At 34.1% G+C, this 21419-nt stretch overlaps 1 protein-coding gene and 1 long non-coding RNA gene across 2 annotated transcripts; one reads left to right on the forward strand and one right to left on the reverse strand.

The window, feature by feature from the left end:
- Positions 1 to 1537: 1537 nt before the first annotated feature.
- LOC114383791 (60S acidic ribosomal protein P0-like) lies at positions 1538 to 6249 on the reverse strand. Its single transcript, XM_028343530.1, has 4 exons — positions 6172 to 6249; positions 4513 to 4575; positions 4290 to 4430; positions 1538 to 1693 (listed from the first exon to the last, which is right to left on the reverse strand). Exons 1-4 carry the CDS (start codon positions 6247 to 6249, stop codon positions 1538 to 1540), a joined length of 438 nt encoding a protein of 145 aa, XP_028199331.1.
- Positions 6250 to 14095: 7846 nt separating this feature from the next.
- On the forward strand, positions 14096 to 15313 carry LOC114384343. The gene is made up of 3 exons (XR_003660651.1): positions 14096 to 14146; positions 14408 to 14817; positions 15195 to 15313. It is a non-coding gene; the product is annotated as an uncharacterized LOC114384343 (long non-coding RNA).
- The last annotated feature ends 6106 nt before the right edge of the window (positions 15314 to 21419 follow it).

The raw sequence follows: 21419 nt of genomic DNA on the forward strand, positions 1-21419 counted from the left end.
CGATTTTTGTTGTAGCAAGTGTATAGTTCGGTACAACGAAATTACAATATAAACTAAGGACATCTGGACTTGATCTTCATGCTTTTGAGTCTTTCTCACCGGGGTGAGAGGTTGACTCGCTGTGGCAAGACTTTACTTAACTCAAGGTCTTTAGCTTGCAAATTCGCTATGGTGAGGTGAAGCTTTTTGTTGTGGAAAATCTTCACCATCTATACTTGATCAATCCTATTTCACAATGGTGAGAGCACATCTCGTTGGGGCAAGGTCAAGTTTGCAACTCCTAATTTCTTGAAGCATAAAATATTCTCTAGTAACATCAAAATTTACACAAAAACATTAAAAAATTGTTTTAATTTCTAAAACCATTTTATATAATTTATTGACAAAAAAAACTACTATTAACAAAAATCCTAAAGAAAAACTAGGAAAATTGCTCACAAAATAAGGTGCAAAAATCAATTATCATTACAATAAGGCTTTAAATAGAGAAACTAGCAAGTCTCTGATGGGGTGATATAAACAACAAATAATGGCTACTTAAAACTAGGCATTATTCGCTTACAACTACAAGTTTTTTTTTCCTGAGCACAAGTATCGTTTAAGCAACTTTACAAGCAACTACAAAATCTACAAAGATATTTTCATGATGATAGTAGAAAAATTTCAACTATCAACAATCACTATTAAAAAAATGAAATTTAATGAAAGTTTTTAAGGCTTTTTTAACGATGGTTTACAACTGTCGTTGTAGCCGGCGTCGTGGAAAGTCAATACTTTCCATGATGGTTTCAAAACCGTCTTAAAAGGGTACAATTTCTAAGACAATTTTGTCCCAAAACTGTCTTAGATTTTTTTTTTGAAAAAAATGGATGCTTCTGAAACGATTCCTGGGAATAACCGTCTTCGAAGTGTAACTTTCTAAGATGGTTTTCAGATGAAAACCGTCTTGAAATTTTTTTTATATAAAAAATTATGGATTCTAAGATGAATTTTATGTGAAAATCATCTTAGAATGTATTTTTTTGAAAAAATTGAGGATTCTGTGATGGTTTTTCCAAAAATTATCTTAGAATATCCTAAAAACCGTCTTACAATGTCTTTTTTAAAAATAATAAAAAAATATTGAGGATTCTAAGATGATTTTGTGAAAAACCGTCTTAGAAAGTAAACTTTCTTACACACGAGTACACAACCCAAATTCTAATAGTCTTATTCCAAATAGGATTAATCCTAGGAGTTTAGAAATTTTTAATTATATTTGAATTATGATTTGGTAGCAATTGCATCATGTAATGCAATCTTTAATTTAACTCCTAAGCCAACTCTACGATTAATATAAATAAACATAAATAATATCAAACAAATAACAGGCACTATGCACTTTGCATTACCATAACCAACCTTAATGGTCAAGGAGATAATAAGCTCCATTCACTTCAATTATATAGAGATAATAAGCTCCATTTAAATAAGATGCATAAGGAGAATGAAGATACAAACAAAAACTAACCACCCAAATGTTATTGTGAAATCAGAACTAGTTCCCAAGGGGATGAGTTATGTCATCATTTGATTCTTCACCTAGTTCTTCCTTCTTTTCCTTTTCCTTGGTTGTAGTGGGAGCACCAAACTCAGTAGCAAGAGCAGCAGCAACAACAACAACAACAACAACAACAACAAATTTACTTGGATCCTGCATTCAAGTTAACAATTTATAAATGGCACTCCCCTCCCATATTTCCCTCATCCTAGTTGCCCCGTGTTTCAAAAAGATGTCAACTCTTGTACATACAGACCCACCAAGGGATGTGACTGTAACAATATTAATGGGGAAGTAGAAGAAAAAAGTTTGTTCAAAAGCAAGTAATAAGCTTATGGAACGTTGTCATGTCAATGATCTACAAACAAGTGACAAATTACATTCTAAACAAGAAATGGCTTAGCAAAAAGTGTAGTCATGAAAAATTCATTGAGGCAATGGGTCACATTTTGTTAGCTTATATATTTATATACCTCCTCTTATAACAAATGATTGAGTAGCATGTGGGCCAAAAGAATATAAAATTTATTGATGAAACAGAGCATCCCATAATTTATTAAAAGATTTAAGGGGGGAACCAACATGAGAACAAAAATTTTAGGGAAGCATCCCATCCCTTAATTTTTATCTAAGGGTGATTAGAGAATGTTCTCATTTCTCACAATCATCAAGAATTCTCACTTAATATGCCCACATATGTAAAGAATCAAGGGAAATATATTATTTACCTGAACCAAACAAAACAAAAAATCCTGAAGTTGCATCTATCTCTGAATGTTCTTTCTTGAAATATTTCAGAAAGCATACTAAGCAACTGAACCAAATGAATCCCAACAATATAACCCATCCCTTCAAATGCCAAAAAATTGGATCAACGACTTCAATAGCAATAATTTAGTTCAAATTTCAAAATTAATATTGATTAACTATATAATATGAATACATATAGCTACAACTAAAATAACACGAATGACAAACCATGTATGTTGAACAAGTATATGCTTTGGCCAATGCTGAGAATCTCATAATTGTTTACTAATATCAGGATGAACTTCAACATCTGTAAAAGCATAAACAAAATCTGTAAGCACAATCAAAGGCTCAAGGCCCTCAGAAATAAGTTACAAAGGCATCACTTAAGTAATCATATTGCCCATTGTTTCTCTTATACCAGACAAATGGCATATGGGAATTCATCAACATGTAAGGTATTAATGTATTTATAATTCAATATGAAAATAAATGTCTACAAAATATACAGGTTCCACATAATTAGTTTACTGTAAAGTATATTCATCAACACTAAGTCACTAAATGCTTATTTCTGAACATTAATTAATTACAAAGAATGGAATGCCTTCAAACATCAGTAAGCAAAAGAAAAAACCTTCACTAATAAAACTTGAATACTACCAAGTAGAATAAGAGAATCTACAGATGAAGACAGGTACATTTGTACATGAATATGCCAAATGACAGTTGAAATTGTACATGCCAGGTAAAATTTCTAAGTAGAATGGTCACCTCATAAAAAGAGAAAAAAAGTTTGATAAACATAAAATTAGAAGGAAATGAAGATTTAAAGGGTCAAATGCATACAGTTTTTGGATCGACAAACAGTTTACAAGCACACTCCCTCACATTTCTAACACATTTTAGAAGAGTCTTGACAAAAGGTCACATGCATAATGTAAGAATAATACTTTCATTTTCAAAAGGTCACAACCTAGTTACCCGCCTCTATGTATAGAACTTAATGTTTTTTAAAATATGATTAGAGAAGAACAACTACAATGGTGAGGCATATCCATAACTTTAGTCGTGACACCATGCAAATCATTTCCTGAATACCTCTGTATGACATTAAAATTCCAATCAATTCATGGATTAGCAACAAATTCTGAACTCATATAATCTAATACATTAATAGAATAAACTAAACATCATGTACATGACCTATCATGAGCACAACATTACTTGATCTACTTCGATCATTGAAACCTTTGTACTTTTCTGATTCACCACAAGAAGGCGCGAGATTAAAAACTTATCCCTTCCAACTTGAAACAATCTACAAATAAATTAAAAATAAAGAAAACTACAACCACATTTTCTCCCGCAGTTTAAGAGCTGGTCAACCAGATAGAATTAGATAGAAACAATGCAATCATCCCATATGGTATATCCGGTACAATAGCACCAAGTTTCATCTCAGCATGTTCAGAATAAGATACATTATTCTTTTAATTTTATGTATCTAGCATTCCAATTTCACTTCTCTCACCAATGCAATATATAATTATTTGGTACAAAATGCACAACCACAGATTCACTATGTCTTTAGATTTTCATTGCATCCATTTTTTCAGATTTTTATTTTATCTATTTTTCCTAGAATAGAGAAACCAATCAGGCAAAAGCATCATTCACAAATTCCTTTTGCAGAGAACAACTATAACTACAATTATAAAATCAAGGTTTTACAAAATGGTCTGCAATTGCAATTTCAGCTATATCATCGAGGTTTTCGGCTCACTACAACCACATCAATCACATTTGCCCATATTTCCCACAATGTAAAAAATCACAACAAAACCACAACCTCAAGTGCAATCTAAAAGCTTGAAAATCTTCATTTAGCATAGTCACAGTAAGTATAAACAGCAAATACCCCCCCCCCCCCAAATTAAAAGGAAAAAAACAACAGGAATATTTGGGTGATAGTTGATCAAAATGTCAAAGCCAATACCTTTAGATACTGCTTGATCTTGTCTACCTCAAGGAAAGAAAAATCTATCTTAACTACAACAGCAAGAACATTCTTGTAGGCATTGACAAATAGTGTGGTGCAGCAGCAAGTGTTAGGTATGAGAAAGCCAATGAAAGTGAACTAACAATCGAGACACCAACAATACAATCAGTTAAATAGTAAGAATATAAATAAATTGAAAAGTATGCAAATATCACTTTACCTTGTACTTAGCAACCTCCTCACTAACCTCCTTCAGTTCACCTTTGGTGAAAATCAACTTGGCCTAATTCAAGGAAAAACACATTCTCTCAAATCTAGTAATTCAAACATCAAAACTCATTAATAAAACAGATTTAGGAGTATCTAATAACAAGTTTTAATAGTTGAGATTGGAGAACAAAGGACAAAAAAATGGAAGTAAAATTCTACTACCTTGCATATCTAGCATGCCCTTATAGGTAAGTATGTAGTGACACAATTGGCTAATAGCCCAAAGACATGCATCAACATTATAATAAGAAGCATGAAGACATGATAAGTTACTTTGTCTATCTCTAGCTTCTAATAACAGGTTCTTCCAAAAATATAGGCGTTACAAGAAATCAGGTGTTGTGCTTAGCCATGAATAATAGTTCCTTTAATATTTTGACTAATAGATGTAAGCCTTATAGTGATCTAATGTAACTCCTTAATATTCTATTCGACTAGGTAAAAATTGTGATAATATACATTATAATACTAATTAATAGTGTCAAATCATCAAGTAACAAGTAATACATGTTTATCAACTAACACTATCACATATAAATAATTATCAAACATTCAAAATGATGCTCATATCTCAAATATACTAGATGGTACGAAAAGCTGATAGGGGATACACATGGCTCTTTGGTGTTCTGTTCATTGTTGTTATGAAGAGTGTTGCTATGTCTAGACATGGCTACTCATGTTCTACCCTCATGACTGGCAAACTTGTTGTACTATCAATATTTCATATTTCTTTTTCTATCTAGATATTTCTAACCAAACACCTTTTGGCTAGTGCCAGACCCTAATTCTATTCAGGGCCCCCAAGAAAAAACAAACAAAAGAAAAGAAAAGAAAAGAAAAATAAAGGATAAAAAAAGAGAAAAGAAAACACAAAAAATGAAAAAAGAAAAAAAAGAATTAAAAACACAAGCGTAAAAGAAAAAAAATAATAATAAGAAAAATAATAATAATAATAATAATAATAATAATAATAATAATAATAATAATAATACATTTTATGGTCGATTGGGCTCTCAAAGAGAACCCATTAGGTCAAAAAAGAACACAAGACAAAAGCCAAAAAAAAAAGGAGGGGAAGGTCGGGGAGTTAATGCACAGAGAGGCATGAATCTCGGGGAGGAAGAGCGAACCAACCCAGCAATGCCATTTGGCGAGCTTTGTCAGAGAAGAAGGAGGGGTTATCTGGTAACCCCTCATTCCTTACTCTCTCACGTTTTCTCTTCTGATCCTCTTCTCTTTGTTTATTTTCTTTCTTTTTTCTGTCTCTTCTTCTTCTTCTTCTTTTTTATATCACCACCCCACCCTCCAAGGTGACTCCACCATGGCCGCCGGCGAAGCCTACACAGTCTGATTTTGTATTTTTTTTCTTATTCCTTTATTTTGTTTGGTTGTTCAAGTGCTTCTCCTTTGATGCGTTTTTGTTTTTTTTTTCTTTTGCCAACTCCGGCGAGACCGCGGTGTCTCTATCCATGTCGCCACCACCATTTGCCGCTATCCTATGGTAGCTTCGCACTTGTGGGCCCTTCGCTGGTGGAGTCAAGGGCCCTACCAATTTCATTTTTTTTGGTTTTTTTTCTCTCTCCTTTTGTTTGCACCACTATGAAACCTCCTCCATCGACATTGTCGTGTCGTCGCCGGCCCCGTGGCCACCTCGTGCAACTAGACCTTGCACCAGTGGTGCCATGGGCAACGCTCCACCCTCTATGGTTGTTTATGTGTTGGTCGTGCCGTTTTCTATGCGAGGCAACTAAGGTTTTTCAACCCTATTGCATAATCGTGGGTTGGGTTGGGTCACCCTGACTCGGTTCCAACCCAACAATAAAAAACCAATAATTGATGCTTACACCCCATTTGTTAATACATGCACCCTTATCCATTTTGGGACTATCTGAAATAAAATAAAAACATTATTCACACCCCATCTTTCATAAATGCAACTTTTCGTTTTGGGCCTAGCCCATTTTTGCGAACTCTGAAATAAAATGAACATAACTATTTACACCCATTTTCTTAACACATGCACCATTTTCATTTTGGACCCAACACGTTTTTTTTGTGTGAAGTCTAAAACAAAATAAAACTGATGGTTACACCCCTTTCTTTATATGTGCACCCTTGCCACTTAGGATGGTGACTAAGTCTAAGTCAACCCTTTGACTATGACAAAAATAATAAAAAAAATAAAAATAATTATGCATATTAGTGAATAGCTCTTTATTTTATCGTATTTCTTTATTGTCTCTATCGTTTATTCTTCAATGTGATTTTCTTTTTATCATTGCATTGTTAGTTAGTTTGATTAATATTGTATTGTAAATATCTCATTATTCATCTTACTTTCTTCACGTTTCAGTCCTGCATCCTTAATTACTAAGTGTACTTCCCACTTCTATTTCTATCCCTTTCTATCCTCATTCTATTTATTTGATTTCCTATCACTAGGTCAAATATTTATTTATGTTTGCAAATCCACTTTAGGATTCTTTAGTACACGCTTACATTCTGTGCACTCCATGCTGGGTCTCTGACTTGCTTGGTGGTGTTTGAATAACATATGAATAAATTTTGTGAATGACATGATAGATCTCCGACTTGCTTGAGTTCACAAAGTTTACCACAAAACTAAAGTCTATTCTAAAAATGGTAACATTTTCAAATAAATGATCACACAATTCTCCTTTTTCATGTTACACGCACTCCATGTTGGGTCCCCGACTTTCTTGACGGTTTTTCAGTAAAGTGTGAGTTAATATTTTGAGTGCCATGCTAGGTCTCCGACTTGCTTGACTTTACAAAGTTTACTATAAAACCAAAATATTTCAAAAAAAATAATAAAATCAACCCAACACACAAACTCTTTTTCTATAAAGAACTACGTAAGTTTGATTTCCTGATTGCACCTGGGGATACGTAGGAGCGAGAGCAAATCCCTTGTTGATAAAAAACTAAAAAAATAAAATCTTTTTTTTTAAATAATAAAATAAAAATTTGATTTCCTTTTCTAAATTAAAATAATAATATAACAAAATATAATTCATGTTTTCAAGGGAAGATAAATAATTAAAAGTCACTTTATTTTTAGCACACTCGATTAAAAGTTGTCGTCTTCATGACAGACGCGTGGGGTGCTAACACCTTCCCCGTGTGTAAACGACTCCCAAATCATTTTTCTCAAACCGTATACCATTCCTTATCCTTTTTTGTTTTCCCGACGTTTTCCTTAAATAAATGTTTGTGGCGACTCCCCAAGTATTCCATTTCTTGGAAAACAATTTATTCATTTAATTTTTTTATTTCGCCGTCTCGTCGTGGCCCACGTTGCGATGGATGGCGACTCCACTAGGGACTCGTTATATAGTTAATCCATTTGATCGAGTGTGTAATTTTATCGTGACTTTTATTTATTTATTTTCCCTTTCTCTTTTATCCTTACATTGTGGTCCCGTTCGTTAAAGTTTCATTCTGCTATCGTTCTTTTTGCGGTTTTTCTTTGATCTCATTTCCTTTATTCTTTGTTTCGCTCATGCTTGTATATATCTTTTGCTAAGTTGTTACTTCTTGGTGTGTATCCTTGTATCTATTACCTTCGTAGTTAGAAATAAATTGTGGCATTGAATCTTAAGGTAGACAACATGTGCTATAACTCATGATTGAGCTAATAACTTACAAAATTAGAAACCATTGATGTGCCCGTGTTTTATTTCCAGTTGCACTTTGACTCTGACGGGATGTAATGAACAATATTGTTTTAATGAAAATTAGAGTTAATTCGACCTTATATTTTATTCAGTGTTCTGCGTAAAATTCGCAATACTTCAGCAACTTATTATTTACATGCATTCATGCTTATTTGTTTTTTCACATTGGTATGCATTTCTCATTACATTCTTTCCTCGAAATCATAAAAAAAGTAATCATTGTGCTAAGAAGGAAAGACTGTGCTTTATGGCACCCGTGCCAGACGCATGCCAAGACTAAGATAATGAGTGACAAGAGTAAATGAAGGCCGATAAGGAGGTCATGAAGAGGCATACGACAATGATGATGGAAGCAATGATGAGCATAAACAAGATGATGAAGGAGTTGTGTGAGGATTTCAAGATCCAACACCATGATTCGACACCTTATAGGTCCAAGATGAAAGGTGCAGTTAAGGATGCCAATAAGAATATCAAGAAGATCATTCAAAAGATGATAATGACATACAAAGATTGGCATGAAATGTTGTCATTCGCATGGCACGATTATCAAAATTCTAGGCGCACTTTTACTGGGGCAACCCTATTTTTGTTGGTGTGCAGGATGGAAGTTGTCCTCTTTTTCGAAGTAGAGATTCCTTATTTGAAGGTTCTATCGGAAGCGAAGGTGGAGGAGGTGGAATGGGCCCAGGTGTTTTTTGATTGGTTGAATCTTATTGAGGGAAAAATACTGGATGCTATGAGTCATGGGCAGTAAACAAGAGCGAAGAACATTTTCAACCAAAGGGTGCGCTCGTGTAAATTCAATGAGGGAGACCTTGTTTTGAAGAAGGTGCCACATGTTCAGAAATATATCCGAAGGAAAAGGGCCCTGAACTATGAATGACCTTTTGTGGTGAAAATGGCTTTCTCAAATGGAGCATTGATGCTCACAAACATGGATGGTGAAAAGCTTCCTTCGCCTGTGAATTCTGATGACATCAAGTCATACTATGCATGATGCTTGCGGTAGTTTAAAGGTTCACTATTGGACATTCCAGAGACGCATTAGGATTTTCATGTTGATGCTATCGCAACACTAATAATGAATTTGATGCCATCATCTCTCATTCTCTCATGATTTAACTTTCACTAGAATATGCATGTACGTCATTTACTTGTTTGCTCATGTGACCTATGCTCCGGAGTTGATCTCCAAGTATGCCCAATCTTAAATGGCGTGTTCTACACGTTTGGTGGGGGTGCCATAAGTGACAAGTAAAATTGAATAAAAATTTGATTGATTGCGTTTCAAATCAATAAATAATAAGTATAGGCATTCATACAACCTCATCTTATCTTTCTTAAAAGTTTTGTGAAAAGTAAGAGTCATTTGCCTTAATCACTCAATTGAAAATCCTTTAATATTTCTTGTCCTTGAAAAATTATTTCGAGAACCTAAACAATTTCTTTCATTTCTTATTTTCTTTCATGTCTTCTTGCTGCCAATATGTGACAAATGACAGCAACGGATACCTCTGAGCCCTACACTAGGGCAATGACAAGCAACATGCATGAGCTTCAAGCGAACCTAGGGGAAAATAAGAATTCCTCACCCGGTAGGTTGAAAACCTGAAAGGGCGGCCTAGGCAAAAGTTAGGGTAATAATAAAAAAAAGAAAAAAAACAATCATGAGCGTGTTATTAAAGGTTTTGTCCCAAAATCCAAACTATAAGAGTCTCTAGTCAAGATTTGAAATGGCACATGGCTGTGTTTCTTCATTCCAAACACTAATTTATCCCTTGGTACCCTCTCCGAGCCAAATCATATTTGTTTTCTTAAAAAAACAAAAACACTGAGTAAAAACTACCGCTAAATTAGCAGGAAGAGCAATGCAAACAACACATGCATGAGGTTTACTAAGCTCTAGGCTGGGCAATAGTGAAATATAAAAAATGATGAAATATAAAAAAAAGTAGAAAGCAAATCCACTAAAGGCGAGCACAGCAAAAAGAGGCAAAAGATCTCCGAATTTTACAAGGAAGGCATAAAGTGCAATAAAGATTAATGTATAAGACAAATGGAGTAGAGCCCAACCCAAAAAGTTGAAATGAATAAAAGTAAAAGCAAGGTTCTTACTCAATATAACCCATAAACACTCTTTAAGTCTCTCTGATCCTTCCTTTCATAGCCCTTTTACCCCCATAACCATGTTACAAGCCCAATAAAGCCTATGTAGGTCAAGGAATGAATAATTTTGCTTTTGAGTTTGGATTCTGGAATGGAACCCGTGCATGCTTGTGATTGTTAAAAAGAAAAGAATCCCCGATGTTTGCATTTGCACGTTTGAGAAGAAAACTCATTCAACTAGGAGCTCGTGGAAGATGCCCAAAGACAATTGTCATAGAAGGGTGGATCTGACGTTAGTCGCTCATGCTTTTAAGTTTCACAGGACTCAATGTCCTTTGCTTAATTTCATAGGGCTCAACGTGCTTTGCCTTTATGTTTCATAGGACTCAACGTCCTCGCCTTTACGTTTCATTGGACTCAACATCCTCCTTCTTTATGTTTCATAGGACTCAACGTGCTTTGCCTTTATGTTTCATAGGACTCAACGTCCTTTGCCTTTATGTTTCATAGGTGTCGCAACATGCCCTTTTGTGGGCGAGCGAGGCGAGGCTCACGGGTGCGTTTTCCAAAGGAGGAAAATGCGCGGAGTCGCCACCAACGTTTATTTGTGGAAAACGTCAGAAAAACCGAAGGAAACCGGTCAAAAAGAATATTCCAAGTTCGGGAGTTGTATTTACGTTTGAGGAAGGTATTAGCACTTCTCACGTTTGTCTCAAAGGACAACAGCCTTATTTTTAGAATTGTGTGAAATTGTGTTACCCTAACTTTTATTTCCTTTTTTATTTTTGAGGTCGACAAAAGCGGGGCTCTTGCTCCTACGTACCCTCCATCGAAGAGGAAATCAAACCTACGTAGTTCTTTTTAAGGGTGAATCAAGCGATTCTTTTTTACTTGGAAGGTGATCATTTTAAGGCGTTGGACCTTAAAAATGATCCATTTAGTTGGTAAGAAAAACTGAGATATTGAACTTTTCAAATCCTTTTTTTAGTGATTTTTTGTGGACGAGCTTGACTTTGCGGGTTGATTTTAGCCTTAGTTTCACTTTAGTTATTAGTCAATTCAATTAAGAAAGAGAAATCCCAAAGAGAAACGTCCGATTGATTTTTTCGCTTTATTTTACTAAAAGGTATTTTTTTATTATATTATTATTATTTTACCTCTTTTTTTATTTCCAACGTGGTTACGGCACGACCGAACGGTCGGATTTCATTTTAACAGAAATTAACGGATATTACAAATCAAATGATCGGTGGAAATTTATTTTATTTTTTGATTAGGCGAGAAATGACTTAAATAAATGATTGAAGCACGTCAAAAGGGGGTACGGAAAGTAAATGAAACGAGAATAAAAGTACACAAAACAAATGGGGATTACCATGGGTACATAGAATGAATTGAAAAGCTCGATTTCGGGTACTTACCGGTTGAAGACCGAAGAACAATGAAGAACGAACGATGAATGATGAAGAACGGTTGAAAATCTTCGCATAATTACCCACGGAAACGTTACGGAAGCGCTTCGGCTTGGATTTTCTTCACGGAAACAATTTTCCTCAGCAATTTCAAGTGAATACGAAGTGCCAAGAAGGCTGAACCTTTTTCTTCTTCACTCCTCCCCCTATTTATAGCAAAATAGGGTAGGAGCTTGCCACCCAGCTCGCCCAGGCGAGCCAGGTTGCTTCCTCCAGAAGCAACCGCCTTCTGGAGGAAGAATCTGGAAGGCCCAAGTTTGCACCCCCTTTTTTACTAAATACACCCCCTTTGCTTTTTTTGGTGATTCTTTTTCCGTAACGTTACGAAACTTTACAAATTTTGTAACGATACTTGTTTTCTTTTCGTAAGGTTACGGAACCTTACAGATCATATAATTACTCCCTTTTTTAGCTTTCGAAGAGTTACGAAAATTCACAGATTGCGTAACAATACTTCCTTTTGATTTCCGTCACATTACGGAATTTCACGGATTGCGTAACAACACTTCCTTTTGATTTCCAGCACGTCTCGGGACTTCACATATTGTGCAACAAAGGGTGCCAAGTACTTTGAAGCGGTCAATCAAAGGTTTCATGCCATCAAGCAATAGTCCCCGGACGAAATTAGGGTATGACAATAGGACTCAATGTTTTCTGTCTTTCTATGTTCATAGTACTCAAAGTCCTCTGTCTTCATGTTTCATAGGACTCAACACCCTCTGTCTTTATGTTCCATAGGACTCAACGTCCTTTGTCTTTATGTTTTGTAGAACTCAACATCCTCTGTCTTTATGTTTTGTAGGACTCAACGTCCTTTGTCTTTATGTTTCTTAGGACTCAACGCCCTCTATCTTTATATTTTCATAGGACTCAACGTCCTCTGTCTTTATGTTTCATAAGACTCAACGTCATCTATCTTTATGTTTCAACATCCTCTGTCTTTATTTTTCGTAGGACTCAATGTCCTCTGTCTTTATGTTTCATCACTATAAGAAAAATGACATATGCCTACGGAAGTTTTTGCCTACTTACATAAATTACTGTAGGTAAAAGTAAAAAAATACTTATACCTACAATTGTTTGTCATAGGTAAAATTCAAAAATTTATAGTTACTATTATTTGGTGTAGGTAAAACTCAAAATAACATCTACTTACAAATGCTTAGTGTTGGTAAAATTTCAAAAAAAATATATACCTACGGTGACTTGGTGTTGGTAAAATTCTATAAAACTTGTACCTACACTCCACTGGTGTTGGTAAAAAAATTATTCTATTCAACAACGTTTTTTAAACAAACCTGTCGTGGTCTTGGGTTCTGCGTGCAATAATATTTTTTTTGGTTTTTATTCTTTCTCGCTCCTAGAATATGGAAAGGCACAATGTGACCTTCATATCTGTCTTTCTCTCTCAGGGACCACGAGCCACTAGATCGTAGATGACGAGGAGGAGCTCGAAGCGGTGGCTTGCTCCGCTAGCTCCGACGATGATAATTCGCAGAATGAAGCCGCTGAAGACGACAACGAGGATAAACAGGTCAAACCTTACCTTTACATTTTCGTATTTTCATTTGTGCTTCTCTGATTTCGCTTCATGTACCAAATTTTTTACATTTTCGTTTGCGATAGTTTTTGTGCACTGCGTTTTGATGTTTTCATTTGCTACTCGTTTGGATTTCTCTTAGTATGCTGCATTTTGATGTTTTCATCTACTTCTCTGTATAGGAATTCCTAAATTTGTTTTGTGAGAAAATTATTTTTATTAGGTTACAAATTTTTCTTGTTTATAGATTTTTTTATTCCTCTGCAACACACTATGTACCAAAGTTTTCTAGCTAATGAATCTGTTGTAAGTCTTCTGGTTTAACTGTTGTAAAATAGCATCTTGGATACATTCTACATGAACTAAAGAATATGTTTCTGTTATAAGTCTTTTTCTGTTGTTTTAAGAATTTGAGTGGTGGAATCAACTACAGATTTTACTCACAAGTTCTTGTATTGCTTTTGGTGGGGTTTGCATAGTGTAGGGTTGGTAAATAAATCTTCTCTGCTCTTGCCTCAATATATGCAACATTCACATTTTATAAACTTTGGAACTTGTGTCTTTTGTTCTTAATTTTGTTTCCAATGTTTTTGTTGACTTAATTGTTATAACTTCTTATCAAGGAAAGCATAATATAATATAGTGCTACCTAAAGTATTTTTTTTTTTCCTTTTTGGCAGTTCTGTTGGGGAGATAATCTTTGCTATCTTCATTTCTGTCTTTGGATTGGTTCTATTTGCATCACTTATTGCAAACATGCAGGTAATTCTTTGGCAACAAGGACTATGCGATGAGATTATAGACAAGATAAGAGTGATCTTGCATATTGGTGTCATTAATTACACTTCCCTAGTCATAGATATAGTGTAACTCATGAGTATTTCTTTTTCTTTTCTAGATTTGCAAATAAAAAAAGAAAGAAAAGAATTTTGTGATGGAGTAAAGAACAAGCAAGCAAGTTAAGAGGACAAACCTTGGTCATTGATATATTTTTTGAATTCATGGTGTTGATTATTGTTACAGAAATATCTACAATCTACCAGTGTGAGAGTTGAAGAGATGAGAGTCAAAAGGAGGGATGCAGAACAGTGGATGTCCCACCATATGCTACCAGATTTGCTGAAGGAAAGAATTAGAAGGTATGAGCAATACTTGTATGTGTGATGAGCATTTTCTACTTCTTATTTATTGGTACCGGTCTAGGTGTTTGGGGACATGGATAATCAGTTGTTGGATGCACTGTGTGACAGACTGAAGCCAGTTCTTTACACGGAGAAAAGTTACATATATAGTTCGTGAAGGGGATCCAGTTGATGAACTGTGGAAACTATATCAACAGTTGAAGCCTTTGCTATCATGTCTGATGACTTGATGTTTGTTGCTTCCCAATTTCGATGGCTTTTAAACAGCAAACAACTTCAGCACACTTTCAGGTGCTGTACAAACTATATACTAGTCACATCATTAATTATGTTTTTGAGTAATTGTGTATCTTTGTATATATATTAATGTAAATGTAAAAAGTGTTACACTGGCAAAAAAAAAAGGGGCACACACCACACGTATAATCTGAAACCATGACTTTTGTTTACACTTTAGATTCTGATTGTAGTTTGTTTAGATCACCCCATCAAAGTTTTCATTTAACAAAATCAGATTAATTGGATAAGAAATCATCCTTAATAGTGTCACTCTTGTGCATATCACAAGTGCTGCTAAGACTTTGGTAAAAGATCATAGAGTCAATTCCATGTTCAGCAAGAAAATAAAAAAAAAGAAAAGAAAAAATGATTCATACATGTTTGTTCAGGTTCTATTCCCTGCAATGGAGGACATGGGCTGCACGTTTCTTACAAGCAGCTTGGCACAGATACCGAAAAAAGGAAGGAGACCATGGCACATCGTTCTTTGACTGATCTCTCCTACAGGCAAGCCCATTTAATAAACTTCTTTTTTTTTTTATTTAGCGATTTTTTTAGTGAAAACCCATGCCACTAAGAATTTAACAATAAATTAAGTGTTGAACTTAATTTCATTAATTTTAAAAGTACAAGAAATGATTTGAGCAATTGAAATCATCGAAACCAAACCACCCATTTAATAAAACCCAAAATGAGTGTATATATATATATATATATATATATATATATATAAAACAGTTTGGTGATTTGTAGTGTTCTTAAAAGATTAATTCTCTTTCCTTGCATTGAATAATTAGAAATGTATGAGCTTGTTTTTTATATAATAAAAGAAGAAATTCATTCAAACAAAGAGAAAACTTTCTAAAAGACTAAATTAAACATCAATTGTGTATCTTTTTTATTTACTTATAAATTAAAGTTGCAGTAATCTTGTTCCATTGCAGAATATTCTCCAAGATATCGATCCTCTAAATAAAATTAACGCCAATTCTGTAATTCAATCATAAAAAGTGATATCAAAATGCTTTCAAGAACTAGAATTATAACTTCTTCTTTTTTACCTTTACAAGACTAAAACGAGTTTATTTTTTAAATTATAATTAGAGTGCTATGGAATTTTGCGGGTAGACTTGGTCATTTGATTACTTGTTTTATTTTTTGTAAATGTAGGATGGCTACTTGGTGCCGGAAATGCATCTATTTGAAGCCCAAGTAGGAAAAATTTGCCCCTGAATATCAAGACAAGTAAACTACTAATACTCATTGCGTCTTCTTCAATTAGATGGCTCTTAAGATTTTAATTTATTTAAACAGATATTCTTTCAAAACTAATTTAAACTAAAGTCAATTCTGCCTTGCTGCATCTTTAAAAATGATGTTCTCCAAGCCTTCAACTATAAGATTAACCAGTACTGCGTATTCAAGTATGAAATACAATGTCTCTGTTAATCCTAAGCAAATTAATGTTACTAATTCATTTGTTTTTCTTATTTTGGCACTGTTTCAGAGTCAAATTTTATTTCGTGGATGTGAATAAAGTACCTCAGACTCTAGTCAAGCGTGGCAACATATCTGTAAGTATGAATTTTCATTCTTAATTATTTCTGGTAACTATGTGTTTGTTACATACATAATTTCGTATGTGTTTGTTGCATACATAATTTATTCTAATATTATGTTTATATATACACCAAACTTCATTAATTTATTCTATTCTAATAAGGAGTATTATATTTTTTACTCATTCTTCTGTTGTAGTTAATTTAATATTATTTTATTATATTTATTGATTGTTAGTCATATAGATAATTTTATAATTTTGTAATATACATAATTTTGTCATTATAAATAATTTCTATTAATTAAAAAATGACTTAGAAAGTGCATGTTACTACATCGCTGCCTACCTCACCAATGATGTAGGAAATCTAGGTTACAACATCCGCAGCCACCACCGATGTAGAAAATCAAGGTTACTACATCGGTGCCTACCTAGCCAACGATGTAGAAAATCCATGTTACAACATCGGTACCTCAGCTACCACCGTTGTAGAAAATCCAGGTTACTACATCGGTGCCTACCTAGCCAATGATGTAGAAAATACAGGTTACAACATCGGTGCCTTAGCTACCACCGTTGTAGAAACTACTACATCGGTGAATTACTACCCGTTGTTGAAAAATATGGTTGGGAGTTTGTTAGAATAGCATGCAGTTCATGTATCATTGATGCATTAGTTTTTGATAGACAATTTTTATTTAGGACATAGCACCCAAATTATAGTACCCTCTTTGTTGGTAATGTCAATGGATGCCTTGTTTAATATAAGAAAGAATATTTCATTTAGTAACTCCATCTTAAATCTTCCTCTCTAAATTTTGATGTAAGGGAAGGGAGAATTAGATAGGGACAGATAGTTGGAAGGGATTAGTTTGTTAGTTGAAGGATGATAGTTAAATAAATAGGCGAGGATAAGGATGGAAGGGGCATTCAGAGAATTAGAAAATTTCTAAAGAAAGCCTTGGAGGAGAATTGTTTCTGCTACTCTCTATTGTTCAATAAAATTGTACATTTTTTGGTGTTATTGTTACTTGTTAGGGCAAAGGGGAAGGGAAAAGTACCCTTACAGTAGTTAGTTAGAGGAGGTTAGTTAAATAAATAGGAGGATGTTAGGAAAGAGGGAGCATTCTGAATTATCCGCATTTGGGAATTGAACAAATCGTAGAAAGGGGAAGCCTTTGAGATTAATCCTCTCCTTTTCGTAGAAAGGGGAATTGAACAAATCGTAGTATGCTAGTTTTTTTTTTTTTTTTTTAAGTTTTTCATTTTTCTCGATTGTAAACATAGTTAGAATGGCCTGAGCTTGCATGAATCATCTGTACTTAATGTATGATTTGTTGATGCATGACAGGAACATGCCACCGCTGTATCAAAAGGTAGACCTACTCCAGCATTAAGTGGAAGTGCATATATCCGATCTTTAAACATGGAAGATTTCAAATATGCTCATCAATAGGTATATAAAAAGGAAATTTCTTTCATGCAAAATCCTTCCTAAAAAATAAAAATAAATAAATAACTTTGTGATATTGAAGCAGGTCTGTGCAAGTGTTTCTTCTGAATCCATAAATATGACCGAGCTTCAATAATGGAACGAACTATATGGTGAAGGTGGTTCAAGATTTAAGAAAGCATTAAGCTATTTCATGTGATAAACCCTTTGTACAAACGTTTCCCCCATTACTGTTAGTCTCATAACGCTTGCAGGGCTTGATGCCAAGCTATTTTATCTATAAAAATGAAATACAGGTTTTTGAAGTACCTTTTTTCTTTCTTTTTTTAAACCCTAACCTATGGGATGTTGGGTTTTGGCCATTAATAATTTGTTTTTGTATTTCAGAAGTCAAATGAATCAGCTGAAATTATAATAACAAACTTAGTGATGATAACAATTTCAAAGGAAGGACTTTATAGAATACTTATAGATCAGTTAAAGCAATTTTAGAGTTGAGTTGGGTTTTTGCCATTATACATTGATTTGAATTATGGCCAATATATTTTATATTTCCTAGAAAAAAAACTTGAATTTTTTATTGGGTTGTGATTACTATCTATTTTGTCAAGTATTTGATTTTAGTTTCTTTATTTTGGTCCTTTGTCCTAAGAGGCTCTTTTGCATGTTTGGTTTGGCTGTAGTTGTTTTAAATGCTTGCTCAGGGATTTCACCAAGTTTAGCCATGCTGATTATCTCAAGTACAAGTCAGAGAGCAGGATTGTGCCTGATGGTGTGAATGCAAAGCTGCACCTACATGTGGATGAAATTTCATTGCATGTTGCTTTCTTGATGCTTGAAGACATTCATTTGTTTATTTATACTTGGATCTGGATTTGTTTGAAGCATATTTTGCATTCAACTGATTTTTTTAAAGTTATTTTTAGCTTATCTAGTTTACAAGTGGGAAAAATTCATTCTTTTGATTCATTTATATGGGTTATAGACTGAATTTTAGGATCAATAGCTGGAAATGTTTCAGCTATGATATGACAGTATGAGTTGCTAATAGCACTGTTAAGTTGCATCTGATTCTTGATATGAAAAATTCATTCACTACAAATGCCGATAGAAACTTGGATTTCTTTCTTAAAATATGAAGAGTTACTCCCTACAACAGGCTAGTTGTATGTAATCTCTCAGAAACAGAAACAAAACAAGAACAAAAATATAGATGGTTGCAAACACATATTCTTGGTTGATGGGCATTTTTTTCTCCTATATTTCTACCTTCAATTGAATTATACTTCTGGTGTTGTGCATGTTTGGGTGAGAGCAGTGCTAAGAATGGTTATCTCCTATATTTTTGCCTTCAATTGAATTATACTTTTGGTGTTGTGCATGGTAGGCATAAGTTAATGACTTTTACCTACAGTTGGAGGGTGTAGGTACAAGTTAATATTTTTACCTACAGTTAGAGGTTGTAGATATAAATTAATGACTTTTACCTACGCACATTGTGAATTTTAGGAGAAAGTATATCAATAGGTAAAACCTATACTGACAGACGATAATCCGTCACTGTACGCCCCCTCAAAGTTGATGACCACAATGTTCGTAGGACAAAGTTTTTATTACATTTACCTACACATTTTTAACATCTAGTGATGGTTTTTGTCCATAAGCATAGGTCATTTTTCTTGTAGTGATAGGACTCAACATCCTTTGTCTTTATGTTTTCCTAGGAGTCAGCATCCTCTTTCTTTATGTTTCCATAGGACTCAACATCCTCTGTCTTTATGTTTCATAGGATTCAACGTCTTCTGTCTTTATGTTTTCATAGGACTCAACGTCCTTTGTATTTGTTTTATAGTACTCAACGTCCTCGCCTTTAAGTTTCATAGGACTCAACGTCCTCACCTTTAAGTTTCCATAGGACTCAACGTCCTCTATCTTTATGTTTTCATAGGACTCAATGTCCTCTGTCTTTATGTTTTCATAGGACTCAATGTCCTTTATCTTTATGTTTCATAAGACTCAACGTGATGTAAGCTCCATTGGAGCTTGTAGGCCTAGGATCTTCTTCATCAATGGATTCATTTGCTTCTTAGAAGATGAATGGCAGCGGAATGGAGAAGGAAGAGAGAGAGGAGACGCCACTTCAAGGAGAAGATGAGTCTAGAAGAAGCTCACCACCATAGGAGGCCATGGATAAGAGCTTGGAGGAAGAAGGAGATGAATGAAGGGAGAGGAAGAGAAGAGCACGAAATTTTATGCTCTAAAAGAGCTCTGAAATCTGAAGTTTAATATTCAAATGATCAAAGTTGAAAAAATGCACACACATGACCTCTATTTATAGTCTAAGTGTCACACAAAATTGGAGGGAGATTTGAATTTATATTCAAATTTCACTTGAATTTGAAATTGAATTTGTGGAGCCAAAATTTCACTAATTATGATTAGTGAATTTTAGCTATGGTTCAGCCCACTAATCCAAGATCAAGTCCAAGATTCTCCACTAAGTGTGCTTAGGTGTCATGAGGCATGTAAAGCATGAAGAACATGCACAAAGTGTGACTATATGATGTGGCAATGGGGTGTAGCAAGCAAATGTTCACCTCCCCCTCTAAAATTTAATTGGATTGGGCTTCTCCCAATTCAATTAAATTTATTTCTCAACACACACATCAAATATTCACTTAATTCATATGAAATTACAAAACTACCCCTAATACAAAAACTAGTCTAGGTGCCCTAAAATACAAGGGCTGGAAAATCCTACATTTCTAGGGTACCCTACCTACATTATGGAGCCCTAAATACAAGGCCCAAGATTAAAGAAACCTTAATCTAATATGTACAAAGATATGTGGGCTCATACTTAGCCCATGGGCCCAAAATCTACCCTAAGGCTTATGAGAATCTTAGGGCCTTCTTTTGCATCTTTGGCCCAATCTTCTTAGAGTCTTCTATCCAATGCCCTTGGGGGGTAGGATTGCATCACAATGTCCTTTGTCTTTATGTTTTGTAAGACTTAACATCCTCTATTTTTATGTTTTCATAGGACTCAACATCCTCTGTCTTTATGTTTCATAGAACTCAAAGTCCTATGCTTTTTGTTTCATGAGACTCGTTTCCCTACTTTGTCGTTGAACTCAATGTTCTTTATTTTGTCGGTACACCAAATTCTTTTTTCAAAAAAATTCTCTATTCTCATATTGTGATCTATCGAATAATCATCCGAACATAATTAGTGTCTTTGTTTTTACTTATCTTTTACTTTGATTAAAAGATAAGTAAAGAGGGACAGCTGTTAGACCCTAATTATGTCTGGGGCCCAAAAAAACAAACAAACAAAAAGAAAAATAGAAAACAAATAAAAGAAAAGAAAATAATAGAAAAATGAAGGATAAAAAAAGAGAAAAGAAAATGAATAAAAAATGAAAAAAGAAAAAAAAAGAATAAAATAAGAGTAAAAAACAACATAAAAAATTAATTAAAAGAGAATGTAATAAAAAAAAAGATAAAGAAAAAAAATAAAAAATAAAAGCAACGTAAAAAAATGAAATGAAAAGAGAAGAAGAAAAAAAACAAAAAAAAGAGTAAAAACACAAACGTAAA

Source organism: Glycine soja, chromosome 14, assembly GCF_004193775.1.
Source record: "Glycine soja cultivar W05 chromosome 14, ASM419377v2, whole genome shotgun sequence".
Classification (NCBI taxonomy): domain Eukaryota; kingdom Viridiplantae; phylum Streptophyta; class Magnoliopsida; order Fabales; family Fabaceae; genus Glycine; species Glycine soja.

Excerpts from the sequence above, each read along its gene's own strand:
- LOC114383791 (XM_028343530.1), bottom strand. The coding sequence starts at position 6,249 with ATGGCACCACTGGTGCAAGGTCTAGTTGCACGAGGTGGCCACGGGGCC. Across the intron at positions 4,576-6,171 it reads CGACAATGTCGATGGAGGAG|GCCAAGTTGATTTTCACCAA; the intron begins GTTTCATAGTGG and ends TCCTTGAATTAG. Across the intron at positions 1,694-4,289 it reads AGATCAAGCAGTATCTAAAG|GATCCAAGTAAATTTGTTGT; the intron begins GTATTGGCTTTG and ends ACTTGAATGCAG.